Source organism: Mesoplodon mirus (assembly GCF_964341445.2).
Source record: "Mesoplodon mirus genome assembly, chromosome: 5".
Taxonomy (NCBI): Eukaryota; Metazoa; Chordata; class Mammalia; order Artiodactyla; family Ziphiidae; genus Mesoplodon; species Mesoplodon mirus.
In genome coordinates, this window is record NC_138980.1 from 24,821,320 (window position 1) to 24,839,618 (window position 18,299).

The following is an 18,299-nucleotide window of genomic DNA, read 5'->3' on the forward strand; positions in this document are numbered from 1 at the left end:
TAGAAGCATATCCAGAGAAGACACTGATGACCAAATTAGACAAGAGCCTTATATATCAGTTATAAATATACTATTTCCTTTGTACAAGATAGAGGAAATTATGAGCATAAGTCAGGTGCTCCTGAGACACATCCTAGAATCTAGGGCATCTTGACTCCCCTGAATGGTTTCTGGGGGAATGTGGGGTAAGAGGTGCCCTTGGCTTCTGGGTCATCATGCCAACAGGGCATCTTGGTATTCCACTGAGACTCCTGGAGACTTCCATGCCCTCAAACAGTGTGAAGTGGTTGCTAGCATCCTGTGGCAGATGGGGAACAGGGAGAGGGGGGATGAGGGTTAGGGTCATTCCGTCCCAGGAAGCTCCCTGCCCATAGATGAAAACCCCAGTGGCAGCCCCCAGAGCCCTTGGTGAGCCTGGGTCTGCTTCTTCGGTCTGCTCTCTGGAGGAGAGCCACTGAAGGTCTTGGCATCCTTGGGGGATCTGGAGCTCTTGGGAATCTTCCTCAGGGCACAATGGCTCCCTTCAGCACCAAGAGTTAGTCCCATGGGGAAGGGCCACTGAGCCCAGGTTGGAGTGCTACAACCACATCCTGGTATGCCAGTGACTACACCTTCCTAAGTGGCCTATCAACGTGTCCTTGGTACACACCCAAGGGACCTGGCAGAGTCCCAGCAATCACCTGGGATTTCCCAAACAAGCCCAAAGTCTCGACCTCCTCGAAGGATTTTTCGCCTTCAGGACTAGTGAATGGAGCCCTATAGTTGGCCACACATTCAAGTGAAGTTCTCACAAAGCTCATAATCTCCCCCTGAAAAGCAATATTGGACCAGTGATACAATTCTCATATATTTTTTGCCTTATATTCTTTATTGTTAGGAAAGTGAAAATCAAGTGACATGTTTGTGTGTGTGCATGTGTGTGTGTGTGTGAATGACAGTAAAAGTTGTTTAAGAGGAAGACTTGTGAAAGTGGGATCGACACAGAGGAGAAGTGTTTTGTTTTTGACAAATATCTCCTAGGACATGTGCAGAAAGCAATGAAAGAGACACAGAGATAATAACATATATCTATGTTATGATGGTCAAAGAAACTGAAGGAAGAAGCACCTGCTGCAACTTTGCCAGGAGGGACAGGACGCCCAGTAATGCTCAATCAAAGGATGATGATGCCTGTAAAAATTAATAAACAGGGGAATTCCCTAATGGTCCAGTGGTAAAGAATCCCCCTTGCAATGAAGGGGACACAGGTTTGATCCCTGCTTGAGGAACTGGGATCCCAGACACTGCGTGGCAACTAAGCCCGCATGCCACAACTACTGAGCTCGTGCACCTCAACTAGAGCCAGCATGCTGCAAACTACAGAGCCCACATTCCCTGGAGCCCAACTAGAGAGAGAAAACCCGCACCCCACAACTAGGGAGAAACCCGCGCACCACAACGAAGAGCCCGTACACCACGTTGAAAGATCCCGCGTGCCCCAAGCAAAGATCCCACGTGCCGCAACTAAGGCCCGACGTAGCCAAAAATAAACAAATCTTAAAAAAAATTAATAAACAGAAACCTCAACTAAAATAGAGCCAGGAGGCCAGAAGGGGAAGCTCTCACACTCTACAACCATAGTGGAACCCCAAAGGAAGAAGACTTCCTCCTCTTGTCTGGCAAGAGCTCAGCCAACGAACGATTGTCACAATTCAGTAAATGAGAAGCCACTAGACTCTTAATTCTCAATTCCTCTAAGGAACTCTTTGTTTACTAAAACCCTCCCAACTTCCTTTCCCCCTCTCTCCTTATGTGAAAGACTTGCATGTGACTTGCCATGGTTGCAGACGCCAAATTGCAGTTCTTTGATGATCATGAGTAAACCCATTTTTGCTGGAGAAATAACTTGCAGTCTATTTTAGGTCAACAATTTTGGCCCACACAGGGACCCAGAGAAGACCCCCGACAACTGGAAGGTGGGCAAGCAAACAAGTGTGATACCAACACTAACCTCATTGATGCCTGCTGGGACCCTGGGGTTTGAGGGTAGGTCTTTCTCCTGGATCTGAGCTTCTGCCCTCTTTACTTTGAGGCTCTCCCGGTTTTATTCAGGATCTATATTAAGGCTTTGTCCTCTCTGATTAAAGCCTTGTTTATTTGGCACATTGACCCGGCTCTTTTGCAATCAGGCTGCTCCAACTGGAATTCCCTTGCCTTCAGCCTGATTCCCATTGGAACAGGGGCTCTTCTGTTGGATCTGTGCTGTTAAGCAGTTGGCCTGAGTCTTTCAGAGCTAGGCCGTGCCCTTGGAACTGGCTGGTGTTAGGCCTACAGGCTGTTTGAGCTGTTAGGGTTTTTTTTGTGTAATTTATCCTTCTATTCTAGAGAAAGACCTCTGGGAAATAGGATCCCAGTTATCTAAACATTTTGAAGGAGCATTCCCCCCCACCCCTCAACCACAGGGGCCCTGGCTGATTTTATGTTTAAAATCTGTGGTCCTTCCTCATGTGCATTTCTAGGTGGACCTGAGGCAGGAGATAGATGGGCCCCAGGCCACACATTTACAACTAGCCTCCTGTACATATTTCTTGAGGCAGGGTAGAGATGGGCTCCAGATTAGACATTTACAGCCAGCCTCCTGTTTATATTTCAAGATAGAAATAACAACAGGAATAGGCTAAGCACTGCCTGGGCAAAAGATCAAGAGGTCACATATTTCTCATCCTTGGGGTCAGGGAGATCTTGACTGCACATGCACAGATAGGATCCTCGGGGGTCAAAAAGGGAGCGGAGGGCTTCCCTGGTGGTGCAGTGGTTGAGAATCTGCCTGCCAACGCAGGGGACACGGGTTCGAGCCCTGGTCTGGGAAGATCCCACATGCTGTGGAGTAGCTGGGCCCGTGAGCCACAACTGCTGAGCCTGCACGTCTGGAGCCTGTGCTCCGCAACAAGAGAGGCCACGACAGTGAGAGGCCTGTGCACCGCGATGAAGAGTGGTCCCCACTTGCCATAACTAGAGAAAGCCCTCGCACAGAAACGAAGACCCAACACAGCTAAAAAAAAAATAAATAAAAATAAATTAATTAATTTAAAAAGATGTTTAAAAAAAAAAAAAAAACGGAGGGGACACCAGACTATACTAAGTTTTACTAACTTCCCAAAGGTCCTTGTGCTAAAATCCATCTTGGCTAAAGTATGTGTGTGCACATAGGGGTGCACATAGGGGTGGGCCCTGAGTCAAAGGACAAAGCAAGATGATTGGCCAGAGAAAAACAAAGACCTGGAAGACTGCCCCCTTACAAATGATTTAAACTTCCCAGAGGCGTGACTTTTCTCTGAACTCAACCTTGCCTGTGTTGGCATGTACTCTGCTTTTCTAATATATGCCTACTTTCCTCTCTACCTTCTGTCTCCTTGTCAAAATTTTTTTCAAGGCAGACAAGAAATGGGGCTCAGAATTTATCCGCTGGCCCTCCTGATCTAGTGCTTAAGATCTGGCACTCTCACTGCTGCAATCAGGGTTCAATCATGGTCTTGCTTCCAGCTGCTGCTCACTGCACTCTGAAATTAGACTAACCTAACCAAAGGCAATTACGGGAAACCTTTGAAATCCCCAAACTTACCTTTCTTAAAACCCAACTGAACAACCTTACCTATAAAACTTCTAAAACTGAACAAAACACTTATTTTTATTGGTATTTTGAGGCTTCCAAATGTTAGTAGGAGCCTAAAATTGCCTCTCTGCAAAATAAGATTTTAAGGTTAATTGAGGCAAACAAATGATTAAAGAAGGAAAAAATAGCTTCTGAAGCCTCACGTTCTTCTTCTGCAGCCTCTTTGTCTCAGGCTCTGCCTTTAGCGCCATCTTGTTTCCCTCCTCTGGGACCTTGTGCTCAGGCCCTGCCTTCAGGGCCATCTTTTTCCTTCCCCTTTATACTGCCTATTCCTCCTCTGTACCCTCAGTTCCTCCACACTAACTCCCTCGCTGAACTTCCCTTTCCCCCTGAAAATCTCCTCACCCCATTTTCCTCTGAATCTATCAGAACCTGTCCCTTTAGAATTGAGCTTTCTGAGGATCCAGAGGTTAAACCCTTAACTTTAAATATTCCTTGGGCTAAAACTGAACTGCGAGCCATAGTTAAAGAGTGTCCCAAAGTAACCAAAGATCCTCACAGATTTGCTGAGGAATTTCATATAACAATCTTACCAATCTTGTGCTCTGACTTACATCAGCTAGGTCATATGCTTGTTGGTGAAGGCCAGGCCCAGCATTGGATGAAAATTGCTGACTGGGAAAGTCCTGAAAGGTCTCTAGAATTAAAAGCAGGAGAGCAACCTGCTAACTTATATGCTCAGGCCAAGGCAATTTCTAGGTGACTTCATTGGGCAATTCCTAGGGCTTTTCCAAAGCCTATTGATTGGAATAAAATGCAGGCTTACACACACAAATCTGATGAATCTGTTCATAGCTATTACAATCAACTTCAGATTATTTTAAAGAAAATTCTGGTCTTCCTTCAGATGTTGATCCCACCCAGGTAGATTTAACTCTGTTTATTAATGGTCTGAACCAGGGTCTTTCCTTTCTAGTAAAAAAGAACAGGATGGAATAGGAAATGATGTCCACTCCAGATTTAGTTAATCTTACAAACCAGCTCTCTCACACTCTAGATGAGTCACCTAAAAGGAAAACTGCCAAAATTCTTAATCGTAAACTTCAGCAAATAAAGTTCCCTAAATGAAACAAAAACCCTCCTAGTTTCTGCTATTAGAGCAAAGAGCCAGGGCACTGGAAAAGAGATTGTTACACATACAAGCCCTTCAGTCACCATCAGCCCTCTAACCAGGCTTTCCAACTTCCTCCCAATTCCCAGTTGTGGGGCTCCAAGGAACTACAGGGGCTCTTCCCAATCCTCCCTCTTAATCAGCTTGGAGAAACATTCCTTCAGATTTGGGATGGGTCTCTTCTCATCCTAACTGACACTGCAGCCACCCTCTCGGTGCTCAACCCCACTACTATAAAGCAGCCCCTGCCTCGGAGTACTAATACAGTTCAAACAGTGGGCATCTTTAATGAACCTCAAGAGGTTCCTGCCTGTGAACTGATTCCCTTTCGTTTAGGCCCTTTGAGAAACGCACACTCTTTTCTCCTTAGTTCCTCTGCCGCTATCCATTTATATTAGGCTGAGACTTCTTACAGAAGCATCATGCTAAAATTTCTCTCCCCTGAAAGGGGAAAATAATTTTGGAATTTGATAGTAGTTATCAAAGCAGCCAACCAGATGAATTAAATGACTCTGACATCTTTTATCAGCTCTGTCTCTGAGCTGATTCTGGGAACACTGATCCTTTGTCCCTATTGAATCCACAACCACCTCCCTTATAGGCAAAATCTCCAACTGATATTGGCAAAATTCACAGTGCATCAATTCAAATAGATCCCTCAAAACCTCTCCCAGAATTAATCAACATGCTATAAGTAAAGAAGCCTTTCATGGCATAAAACCCATAATAGGACATTACAAGTCTCAAAGACTCTATTTCTTGTAAGAGTTCCTGCAATACCCTTATTTTACTAATGAAGAAACCCAAGGGCCGAGGGTGGAGGTTTGTTCAGGACTTCAGAGCAATAAACAACATTGTCATCCCTCCACACCCTGTTGCTCCTAATCCTCATATTTCACTAACATCCATTCCCACTGGATGTACATTTTTTATTGTCATTTGATTTATGAAGTACATTCTTTAGTATTCCAGTTGATGAAGATGGACTATTGTCTATCGTTTTTGCCTTCACTTGGAAGAAAAACAATTCACCGTGACAGTAATGACTCAGGGTTTTACTGAGCTCTTATTTCTCAAAACTTCTCAAGGCTGATCTGGATAATGTAAAGTTCCCAGAAGTTCTATTTTGTTGCAACATGTGGATGATTTGCTTCTTTGCTCTCCTCAGACCGCTTCACAGGAAGACAGCACCCACTTCCTAAAGCTTTTAGTCTTAAAGGGACACAAGGTTGCCAAGGAAATATTGCCATTTGCCCAAACCCAGGTTTGATATTTAGGGCATCTGATATCAGAACAAAAGCTATACCTAGTTCCAGATAGCTTTCATGGTGTCCTGAGTTTCCCAAAACCCCAGTCTAAGCATTGACTGCAAGGTTTTCTCAGGCTAGTCAGTTATTGCTGAAAGTCTATTCCAAATTTCTCTATTTTTTAAATTAAATTAAATTCTTTATTTTATACAGCAGGTTCTTAGTAGTCAAATTTCTCTCTTAAAGACAAACCTCTGTGTGTCTTACTCAACAACAACAACTCTGACCCAGTTTTATGGGAAGAGCCAAACAGCATAAACAAACTTTCAGGCCTTAAATGAGAGCTTGAGAAACCCACCTGCCCTTGGGAATCCCAGTTATCAGATCCTCTTTTCCTTTTTTGTATATGAAAAGGAAGGGAATGCCCTTGGGATACCACTGACCCATAGGGTATTATAGCCAGCAGGTGGACCCTGTGGCACACCTTAGAGCCATTACAGCCACTGCCCTTTTGGTTGAGGCCGCCAAGAAAATCATTGTGGGATTCCCTTTAATCATCCTTGTACCTCATGCAGTAGAAACCCTCCTGAATTCTCATCACACTCAACATTTCTCAGTTAGCCACCTCACGTCCTATGAAGTCCTTTTGTTAACTGCTCCTCATATAACTCTTTTATGTTGTAATAACCTTAGCACTACTACTCTTTTCCCGTCCATCACCAATGAAGTCCCTCACAACTGCTTAACGCTGAAGGATCTCCTCTTTCTCTTTTTTTAGAAATTTATTTTATTTATTTATTTATTTTTGGCTGCATTGGGTCTTCGTTGTTGTGAAAGGGCTTTCTCTAGTTGCGGCGAGCGGGGGCTATTCTTTGATGCGGTGCACGGGCTTATCATTGTGCTGGCTTCTCTTGTGAAGCACGGGCTCTAGGAGCATGGGCTTCAGTAGTTGTGGCACACGGGCTCAGTAGTTGTGGCTCGCTGGCTCTAAAGCACAGGCTCAGTAGTTGTGGCACACAGGCTTAGCTGCTCTGTGGCATGTGGGATCTTCCTGGACCAGGGCTCGAACCCATGTTGCCTGCATTGGCAGGCAGCCTCTTAACTACTGCACCACCAGGGAAGCCCTGAAGAACCTCCTCTTGACTTCACTTGATGATTTGCAGGAAATTCCTTTGGGTAACAGTGGTTTCTCATGGTTCACCCATGGTTCTTATTTAAAAGGTGACAGTGGCAAATATCGTGCTGGGTATTCTACTGCAACTTCCTTTGAGGTGGTTGAGGCAGCATCTTTACTTATGGGTAATTCAGCCTAATAGGTCTACACAGGCTTGAGCTCTTACCCAGGCCTGTACTTTAGCCAAGGGCAAAACGGCCAATACTTACACTGATAGTAGATATGCTTTTGGTGTAGCTCATGCTTTTGGAATGTGGTAGAAGCAACATGGTTGCCTTACTTCCAGCTGAAATAAAATTGAAAATGGCCCCTATGTTTAGGTGTTATTGGATGCAACACTTTTACCTGCCACTTTAGCCATTAAGATTTCAGGACATTCTAAACTTGACTCTCTAGAAGCTAAGGGAAATTTATCTTACTGACATCTCCACAAGGAATGCTGCTATTAAAGGGACCAAAAACAGCCAAACCTCTGTCATGGTCCAAAGGGATAGTTCCCCAAATGATAACTGAGGAAAACTGGACCAGACAATTTCAACAATTGGCCTGAAAAAAGGAAAAACAAGACTGGAAATTCAATATTTTTTTTTTTGATAACAAGAGAATGCTCTGGTTTGGACCAAATAACAACCCACTCTTACTGAAGACTCTAAAATTCCCACCCTGACTGGACCTGTACATCATCTGGTGACCTGAAAGTAAAGATTTCCCAGAATTGAAGCAGATGATGTCTGAGTTCTACTTCTCTCACTATTTGGGGAACTTGCATGTGACTTGCCGCGGTTGCAGACTCTGAACTGTAATTCTCTGCTGAATAAACCTATTTTTTTTCTGGAGAAATATCTGGCAGTCTATTTGTTTTCAGTCAACACAATTTGGTGACATTTAGTACAATCACTTTTGCACAACCCTCACCACTATGTAGCCCCAGAACATTTTCATCATCCCCCAGAGAAAACCCTGTACCAATGAAGCACTCACTCCTCATTCATCTGTTCCCCAGCACTGGAAACCATTAATCTACTGTCTCTTGGATTTGCCTATTCTGGATATTTCACATAAATGGAATCATACGTGGTCTTGTGTCTGGCTTCCTTCACTTAGCATAATGTTTACAAGATTCATCCATGTTGTGGCATGTATCAGCATTTTATTCCTTTTTCTTGCTGAATAATATTTCATTGTATGGATATACTACCTTTTGTTTATCCATTCATTGAGTGATGGATACTGCATTATTTCCATCCTTTGGCTATTGTGAATAGTGCTTCTATGAACAGTAGTGAACAGGTTTTTATGGGAACAAATGTTTTCAATTCTCTTGGGTATATACCTAGGAGTTGAATTTCTTGGTCTATGGTAATTCTGTATTTAACACCACCAAACTGTTTCCCACAGCAGCTGCACCATTTAACATTCCCACCATTAATGCCGAAGGGTTCAATTTCTCCATATCCTTACCAACATTTGTTATTAAAAAAAATAGCCATCCTAATGGGTGTGATATGATATCTCGTTGTGGTTTTGATTTGCATTTCTTGCATTATGACTAATGATGTCAGACATCTTTTCATTTGGTTATTAGCTATTTGTATATCTTCCTTAGGAAAATGTCTATTCAATTACTTTGCCCCTTTTTAATTGGATTGTGTTTTTTACTTGGATTGTGTCAAATTATGAGTTAAAAAAATATTTCAGACATGAGGCTTTTAGAAAATATTTGCAAATATCTTTTTCCATTCTGTGAGTTGTCTTTTAATTCTGTTGATAGTGTCTTTTGATACACAAAATTTTAATTTTTCTTTTTAAGTTTTAATTTTGATTGAATTTGTTTGCTTGTGTTTTGTGTCATATCTATGAAAATGTTGCCCTATTCAAGGTCATGCAGAGTTTCACCTATGTTTCCTTCTAAGAATTTTATAGTTTTTAAAATAGTTTTAGCACTTACATTTAGGTTTTGATTCATTTGGAGTTAATTTTTGTATGTGTTGTGAGGTATGGGTCAGATACATTATTTTGCATGTGGATATCCAGTAGTCTCAGCACGAGTCATTGAAGAGACTATATTTTCCCCCATTGAATGGTCTTTTTAGTCTTGTCAAAAATCTATTGACAAGATTATATACAATCTATACGTAGGCTCTCAATTTGATTTCACTGAGCTATACGTTTTTTCTATATGCCAATACCACATTGTTTTGATTCCTGTAGCTTTGTAGTAAGTTTTGAACTTGGGAAGTGTTCTTCTTCCAAATGTGTTCTTCTTCTAAATTATTTCCACTATGTGGGATCCCTTGCAATTGCATATGAATTTTAGGATCTGCTTTTCCACTTCTGCAAAAACGCTATTGGAATTTTGATAGTGATTTGCATTGAATTTGTAAATCATTTTGGTAGTATTGTCATTTTAACTATGTCTTCCAATCCATGAATATCAAATATCTTTCCATTTATTTAGGTCTAGGTCTAAGTCTTCTTTAATATATTTCAACAGTGCTTTGCAGTTTTCAGTGTGCAAGTCTTGGACCTAATTGGTTAAATTTCTCCTTAAGTATGTTATCATTTTTGATGCTATTATACATGAAATTGCTTTAATTTCCTTTTAAATTTTCTATTATTAGCATATAGAAATAAAACTGATTTTTACATGTTGACCTTATATCCTGAAATACTGCTAAACTCATTTATGAATTCTAATTGAATTTTGGTAGTTGTTCAGCTTTTCTATATATAAAGTCATGTCATTTGCAAATTGAGAAATTCTTCCTTTCTAATTGGGATGCCTTTTATTTCTTTTCCTTGCCTAACTGCTCGGACTACAACTTCCAGTACAGTGTTGAATAGAAGTGGCAAAATCAGGCACCCTTCTCTTGCTCCTAATCTTAGGGGGAAAGCTGTCAGTGTTTCACTATTCAACATGATGTTAGCTGTGGATTTTTCATCACTGTACTTTATCATGTTAAGGAAATTCCCTTCTATTCCTGAATTGTTCAGTAATTTTACATGACTGGATTTTGCATTTTGTGAAATGTTTTTCCTGCATCAAGATGGTTGTGTGTGTGTGTGTGTGTGTGTGTTTTGCTCTCATTCTACTAATGCAATGTATTATATTGATTGCTTTTTTTATGCTGTACACATCTTCAATTTCTGGGATAAAGCCCACATGGTCATGGTGCTTTATCCCGCTAGATTTATGTTAATTTGGCTAGGAGTTAGGCAGCCATACGTGCCAGAGACTTCAAATTCCTCTAGTATCCTTGTTTTTGTCTCCACTATTGACAAAACACTAAACACTCCCTAAACACTCCTCCTCAAGGAGAGTCTGTATCTCTCTTTCTGCTGTAATCCAGTGTTGTTGGTATGTTGGCAAGCTGTGGGGTAAGGGTGGGAGTAGGGATGGGGGAGGAGGATTCTATAATCTTCCAATTAAATCTCAGTCTTAGTAGGCCTATGTCTAGGGCAAATGTTTATCGGGTGGTATAGCTTTTTCCCAAGTTCCTTGCCCTATACTCCCTCCTCTAGTTGCAGCATTCCCAATCTTTTTCCTTGAATCCCCCCCAACCCCATCTATTTGACTGTTTTCTCCTCCTTAGTGAGACAGGAAGGTTAAAGGGGGCTAAAGTGGGAGGAGTGTCCTTACCTCAGCCACCATAAGACTCTAGAAACTCTTTTCCCCAGGAGAGTAGGCATTTTTGGTGGAGAAGACTCTGGGTGTATTTTACAATGGTTACTCTTCTTCCACTAGAGCCCTGAGGGAGTATTTCTCAGGTTGCCACCATGCAAATCCAACCGGGTTTCTGGATCTAATGACAATGGAAATGTGGGGGACTCTTAAGGCTGTGGCCCCCCAGGAGTTTCTCACTCTCAAGACAGTCCACACAACCTTCAGCAATTTATCAAAATGAGCATTTAAATCTTTCTACCAGTTTATGGCTTCAGTAATTTCTGTTCCAGGTAAGCAGATCTTGGATGTATCTTTCTGGATATGCCTGTCTCTCCAGATTTCAGTGTTGCACTGTGCCCACCAACCTCAGTTCTCAGGAAGATAAAAGCAAAGTCACTGATTTTCAGCCTGCCCCAATTTTTCTTCTTGTAAGGATACAAGCGATCACTTGCAAGCTGTTTACATGTCATAGCTGAAACAGGAATTCCAAACAAGTTTTGGAATGCTAGAAAGTTGAAGATTATGAAATGCAAACAAAATCACAAAAATTCTTTAACTGCTCAAATGTTTAAATGCTGAAGTAATGCAACAGCTTCACAATAAGTACTCCAGTGTCAACAGAAAGAATATCAGGTGTTGTCTGTGCAGAATTATGCAGAAATGTTGAGTATGGGCAAGATAGCCAACATCCTGCATAGAATCCATTGCACTTTGATTCAACTTTGAATAAATTGTTTGCACTTTTGCACATCCACCATAATTTGCATTTGTATTATCTCTATGGAAAGCAGTACACTTCTCATGAACTCAATAAGTGAGCAGCAGCCTTCTAAGCAAGCCTTTTTCACGACAAAAACATACAAGCAAAGGGATTTATTTTTCAGTATTGTGATTACTTGCAACTTGGGCTGTGTTGTAGAAACACAAGGCATTTTAGATCTTTAATAATCTCTGTAATAGTAAATAGAGCTATTACATTTTTTTATTGTTCCAGCATTTTATCCTGGCACTTAAAATTTTTTTGCAATTTTAGAATCAGAAAATACTCCTGGTATGTTTGATCAGTCATTTGTGCTGAGAAGATTGATAATGATGATACACAAGGTGGACGGTCATTACAACTTCTGCTGTGATTATTTTATTTTCATCCGAATTTGTTTTAATTAGAAAATGTATTTTATCTGTTTATAGCTGAGATAATCCTATATCTCTTAGGTTTAGCTGTTAATAGATACTGGTTTATAAATGACTTTCTATCACTTTTTCATATTGAATGAACAGTTTCATGCTGTGGAAAAGGTTTCAAAAGGATTTTTTCCCTCATTTAATACATAACCAATGTTCTGAAAATGAATCATGAATTTACATTTGCATTTGGGATTCAAATACTAGATGATAGCAAACACCACAGAAATTGAAAATATTGAATTTGATAGTCTCATGGCATCATGATTATGTTTGTCACTCACGAGCCTAAAGTTATAACAGTAAATTGGGGTTGAACTGTAGAAGTTGTTACCAACTAACAATAAATTGAACTTTGAGATGTGATGCGGAAAAGCTGGACATCATGTATGGCTGCAAGCGAGAGCTGTATTCGCAAGGAAGAACCTTCCCAAAGAAAGCCACAGCTGATCTCATACAAGGTTTTGGGAAGCTTCGTTCAAGGATTGGTGGATTTTCAGAAGCAGGGGTGTGTATTGATTGACAGACTTTCAATTATGTTAGTGTGATCACTGAAATAAGGCTGTTATCGACTGGCAAACTTTCAGAAGTATGGTCACTAGACTGAGGTATCTGCTGACTGACTTGTCTACAGGCATGGGATAGTAATAAATTGGCTGACTTTCAGAAGCTGCAGTCTCTTTAACTTGCTAACTGTCAGAAGCATGGCCACTGTTGATTTTCAGAGCATGTGTACTGATCCAAAGTAATCTCTAATTAATGGTGATTACTTGCTTACAACTTGAGACTGTGACAAAAAGAAGTCTTTTCCTTTCTTTAATATGGAAAAGAAGACTCTCAATTCTTATTTACCTTCTCCTACACCCACCCCGCCCCCCCCCCAACTTTGGTCTTTCCTCCGCCAAAAATATGAGAGAGACTATAAGGGATTGTTTCGGTCTTTGTGGAGATACAATTTTCAGCTAGCATTGCCACCTAAGTCATTTAAGTGCCAATTACTGAAGCAGAAAAATAGTTTCAACTGCTCGATTTTCATTACTGGGAAAAAGCACAACTTATTACAATAAGGGTGACCTGACAAAATCAATACAGGATGCAGTTCAAAGTCATTCAATACGAGACATATCCAGTATACACAGGATACCTGGCAACCCTACCTTCGAGTCAGCTTAGCCTTCTCATTCACCAACCTCATCTCTTTGCTTGTGAACACCATGTCTTGTTTCTAATCCATTATCTTGTCTCCTGTTCTCCATATATGCTATCCCTGCTTGAGTTTGGACTCTCATTCACCTATCACTTGAATTACCATAGCCCAGATTTCTAGGCATCAGTCTATACAGCTTTAATACATACTAAACACACCCTCTATACATTGTTGCCAGAACAATGTTCCTTACTTAACATTTTTAACTGACTCCATCAATTTCAGGATAAAATCCAAACTTCTTTTCATGGCAAATAGGCCCTTTGTTATCTGGCCTCTGCCTTCTACTCAGACTTTAACATCTGCCATTCTCCTGCTCATTAGTTCTATATTTGAGTTTCCATAAAGGTGTCATGGTATTACTCACCTCTACCTCTCCTATTTGGAATGCTTATCTCATCCTCTGGAGAGTTCTTATTATTCTTTCAAAACCTGGCTCAGGCATCATTGCCTCTGGAAAGCTTTCTCTGATGTCACCACGTTTCCTTGGTTACATTCAGTCTCTCCTTCATCACGTCCACATCTCTACAACTTTCTTGCACTGCAACATATTGTCACAACCTATCTATCTGCCTGTTAAAACAACCACACTTACATACAGTGACATAATAATTTGCTTTACTCATCTGATAGTCCTCCATCCCCTTTCCTCCATTCATGGCTTCTTGAAGGCCTGTGACTTTTTTCTTAAAATTCCCAGTGTGCAGCATAGTACATGTCCCAAAGCTGGGACTCAAACAACCAACCAACCAAACTACTGAGTTGCTTATAAATTACTCCTTTTGTTTTCTTAAAATTGTTTGACACTAGAGAACACCAAGTAGGAAAAACATACTCTTTATTTCATGAAGTGATTGATGTACCTTCCAATATTTTGGCACATATGCTAGATTCATTAAACTACTTTTGACAGCCCCTTCTGCTGTGAATTTAGAATATATGTTATTAAATATATATGTATAATATATATTAAATATAATTTAATAGCTTTAAACTTGAAAACTGCTTCTTTTTCCATTTAATATACTTAAGATGACAGCTCACAGTATATAGCATGTATAATTTCATAATAAATGACTTCAGAGCAAAAAAAATAATTCTGAGAACAGAATTAAAAATTGTGTAGAAAATTTCCAATTCACAGCAATTACTAGAAGAACAAAGGAAGAGAACAGACTTTTATTTCTACTTTTAAATGAAATCCAGGCACAAAGTTTGACATCAAGTCAGGAAAAGGACAAACCCCAGAAAGTCAGAGGTAGTTTACAATTCATTTGTAACTTTCATTTGGTCCTTTTCTCTAAAAATGTATAATTTCTTTGACCACATCTTTTATATACTATTACAATGTCAGTTATTTTTAAAAAAGTATTAAGTTTACAGTTTAACAGGAAATCCAGTGCACACTTCCCCTCATCACCCAGATGTTTACAACAATGACATATGATATGCAGCATGCGATGCTGTAGAGAAAACAATTACTTTACAAATGCCCAAAGTCAAGGTCTCCAGTCCGGAAGTCTTCATTTTAGGTTATTATAAAGTGTCTGATAGGACTGAACAATTTCCACTTTTCTCATTATTACATAGGTTTATCCTTGGCATTTATTATTTGATGACTAAATCATAGAATGGCTTTTCATATCCATTACATTTATTACATCACTTTCATGTATTCTGATGAGCTTTGGTTTCAGAATGTCACACATACATGCAAACCTACTTTCTAGGGGTTCTCTTCAAGATGAATTTTATGATGATTAGTAAGAGATGACCTGTGATTGAAAAGTTTCCCACATGTATTACATTCATAGGGTTTCTCTCCAGTATGAATTCTCTGATGGGCAATACGTGATGAGCTTTGTCTAAAAGTTTTCCCGCATGTATTACATTTGAAGGGTTTCTCTCCTGTATGAATCCTTCGATGTTGAATAAGAGCTGATCTTTGGCCAAAAGATATCCCACATTCTTCACATCGATATGGTTTCTCTCCTGTGTGAATTCTCTGATGATTACTAAGGGATGAGTTACACCTGGATGTTTCCCACACTCATTACATTTATAGGGTCTTTCTCCAGTATGCATTCTCTGATGTTGAATGAGAGCTGAACTTTGTCTGAAGGCTTTCCCACACACTTTACATTTACATGGTTTCTCTCCAGTATGAATTCTTTCATGAATAATAAGTGTTGAGTGGGAACTTAAGGCTTTACCACATTCATTACAATTATAAAACTTCTCACCAGGAAGAATTAGTCGGTGTCTGTTAAGTCGTGAAATAGAAATGAAACCTTTTCCACATTCATTACATCTATAAGGCTTTTCTCCAGTGTGAATTCTTTCCTGTTGAATAAGAGATGCACTCTGACTGAAGGCTCTCCCACATTCACTACATTTAAAAGGTTTCTCTCCTGTGTGTATCCTCTGATGATAACGAAGGGATGAACTAGACTTAAAGGTATTGCCACATTCATTACATAAATAGGACTTCTTTCTAGAATTCATTCTCTGACATCCAGGAAGGGATGTGTTGCAACCAGATGCCTTCCTACCTGGATTATATTTATAGAGGTTTTCTCCAGCATGGATTTTTTGATGTATAAAAAGGCCTGACCTTCTGCTCAAGGATTTACCACATTCTTTACATCTATAGGATTTCTCCACATTGTGTGTTCTTAGGGGTTTATAAAGGGATGTACTGAGAGTGAAGGCTTTCCCACATTCTTTACATATATAGGGTTTCTCTCCAGTATGAGTTATTGGATGTTGAATAAGAGCTGAACTTTCGTTAAAGGCTTTCGAACAGTCTTTACATTTAAACAATTTCTCTCCACTATGGTTTATCTCATGTTTATGAAGGGATGAAGTATTAATGAAGGTTTTCTCACACATACTACATTTATAACGTTTCCCGGCTGTGTTGATTTTTTGTTGATTAAATAAATTGGAATTCTGTTTGAAGCTGTTTCCTTGTATTTCACATTTTGGTGGGGTGTTTTCTCTGGGAACCATCTGTTGCCTAACAAGGACTGACTTTGGGCTGAAGTTTTGGCCAAATTCAGTATTTTTATGTTTTCTTTCTACAGTGAGGATTTTTTTGTGAGCGACTGAAACTATCTGAACACTTTCTTTTTTCTTCTGCTTTTTCTCTAATCTGTCTTCATATTTGCAGGGGTTTTCTAATTTGAAGTCCCAGGGTCCATTCCTTTTGGATCTTTTCATTATCAGCTCCTGAAATGAAGAACCTTGTGTTTGAGTTGACTTTGTGGTTTTATAACTGTTCTTCCATCCTGGAAGGGAAAGAAAAAACTGAAGATGTTCCATGTGATACAGCATTTGGCTACTGAGACTAAATGTATAGACTGAATATTGATGGTATTTAAATAAGGTCTTGGTATATGGCCAAAAACAGTAAGAAGAAAAACTTAGGAGATTTAAGCAGTACAGAGAATCAATCAACATGAGTTGAGAACAACAGGGTGGAGAAAAGATTAAACAAACCCATTTAAAGAGGGTGAGTGTAAGAGTGATCAGAAGAATTGGCTAATGGAAAATGGAGAAGAGGGATTCAAAGGGGAGCCATGAATTGGAAAAGGCAGCCTGGGATCAGAGTCCAAAGCCTATGATAGAATCCTAAATTATCTTCATGACATTTTTCTTCTTTGTGTAATCATTCCTAATCTGGAAAGTCTTCATACCTTTTCCCTCATGCCAAATTCCTTTGTATCCTTCAGACTCAGTCCAAAGGTTAACTCTGAGTCCCTTCTTGACTGTGAGTTTCCACAGAGCATTCCTGTTATTATAGGCACTCACCACAGTGTTAAAAATATATATCTATATATTCTATATATGTAATTATATTTATCTATATCTAAATATTTTCACTTTCCTTTTCTACCCTAATGTTCTCTGCAAGCAGATTAGCATGCCCTATTCACCTACAGATCCTCCTAATGGCATCTGAATTATACACAAAATGTTTGTTTTGTTAACCTTCCTTAATAACTTATATATACCTAATTTGAACAATGTCAAATAATCTCAATTATTTATATATTAATTTCATACACACACACACACACACACACACACAGGATTCAAGACTTGCATGAGAAGTTGCCTTCCAGGACAGTACATTATACAAGCAGTGGGAGGGTTTCAGAGCCAGTTCAAACAGGAAGTAATTACTGAATTAATCTACAGAGGTGCCAACAGGTAGGCATGAAGCCAAAAGTTGCAAGATAAGAAAGCAGCCTTGCTCATTTATCAAGCAGGAGATGCTATGCAAGCAGCATAGAAAAGAGTCAAAGATCAATAAGACAGGAATAAACAAAATGGTAAAAAGGGCTAACATGATAAGGTGGTAAAAAACAGAATTAAATTCAATAAATTTTAAAGTTGGGTAAGGACACAATTCATTGAATATTAAATTCTGGTGGGGAATAGGTATACATATATTTTGGCATTTTCTCCTGGGCTAGAGTAACCATTTAAAGGGCTCCTTTGCAACTCACTGTATTTTGAGATTCCTATCTGACATTCACTTTCTCACCTGTTTACAGATTCTCTCTGCTTGGTGAACATAATATATTCTGCTTTTCTCTTTTCTTCTACCAGTGTTAACTTCTCAGTTTCCTTCATGGGTAACTTTCTATTTCCACTTTAAAACTGCTTTCCCTAGGGTTTGGGATTTTTTCCCCCATTCTACACACCCTCTCTGACTAATTTTAAATGCACCCATCTTTACTATTTTTTTAAGGCACTGATATTTGCCAAGCCGAGCAAGTGAGAATAACACTCATTTTAAAATACATATATAGGTAAGTATCAATAAATCACTCATTAAATTAGGAACCACATCTTCTGGAAGAGACCATAATGTGCATTTTGGGTAATAGCTCTTTTTCACTTAGCCAATCACAAAACCTATCTGCTCTCTAATCTTTACTATTTGTTGTAACAGAAAGAGGAGGTTTTTTTTTTATTTTCTGTTCAACACCTTTCAATTTCCTTATCCATCTAAGTCTTGCTTAAGTGATCCAAATTTCAATAACATTAT

The 18,299-nt window shown here is 39.6% G+C and overlaps 1 protein-coding gene across 1 annotated transcript in view; it reads right to left on the minus strand.

Moving 5' to 3' along the window:
- Positions 1 to 605: 605 nt before the first annotated feature.
- Positions 606 to 18,299, minus strand: part of LOC309805263 (uncharacterized protein) — a gene marked incomplete at its 3' end in the record, with an annotated part of 34,754 nt that continues 17,060 nt past the window's right edge. Inside the window, exons 5-7 of the mRNA XM_082623196.1 lie at positions 15,793 to 16,530; positions 11,214 to 11,353; positions 606 to 809 (exon numbers count right to left, since the gene is read on the minus strand). Coding sequence (XP_082479322.1) covers positions 606 to 809; positions 11,214 to 11,353; positions 15,793 to 16,530 — 1,082 coding nt within the window. The remainder of the gene's footprint in view (positions 810 to 11,213; positions 11,354 to 15,792; positions 16,531 to 18,299) is intronic.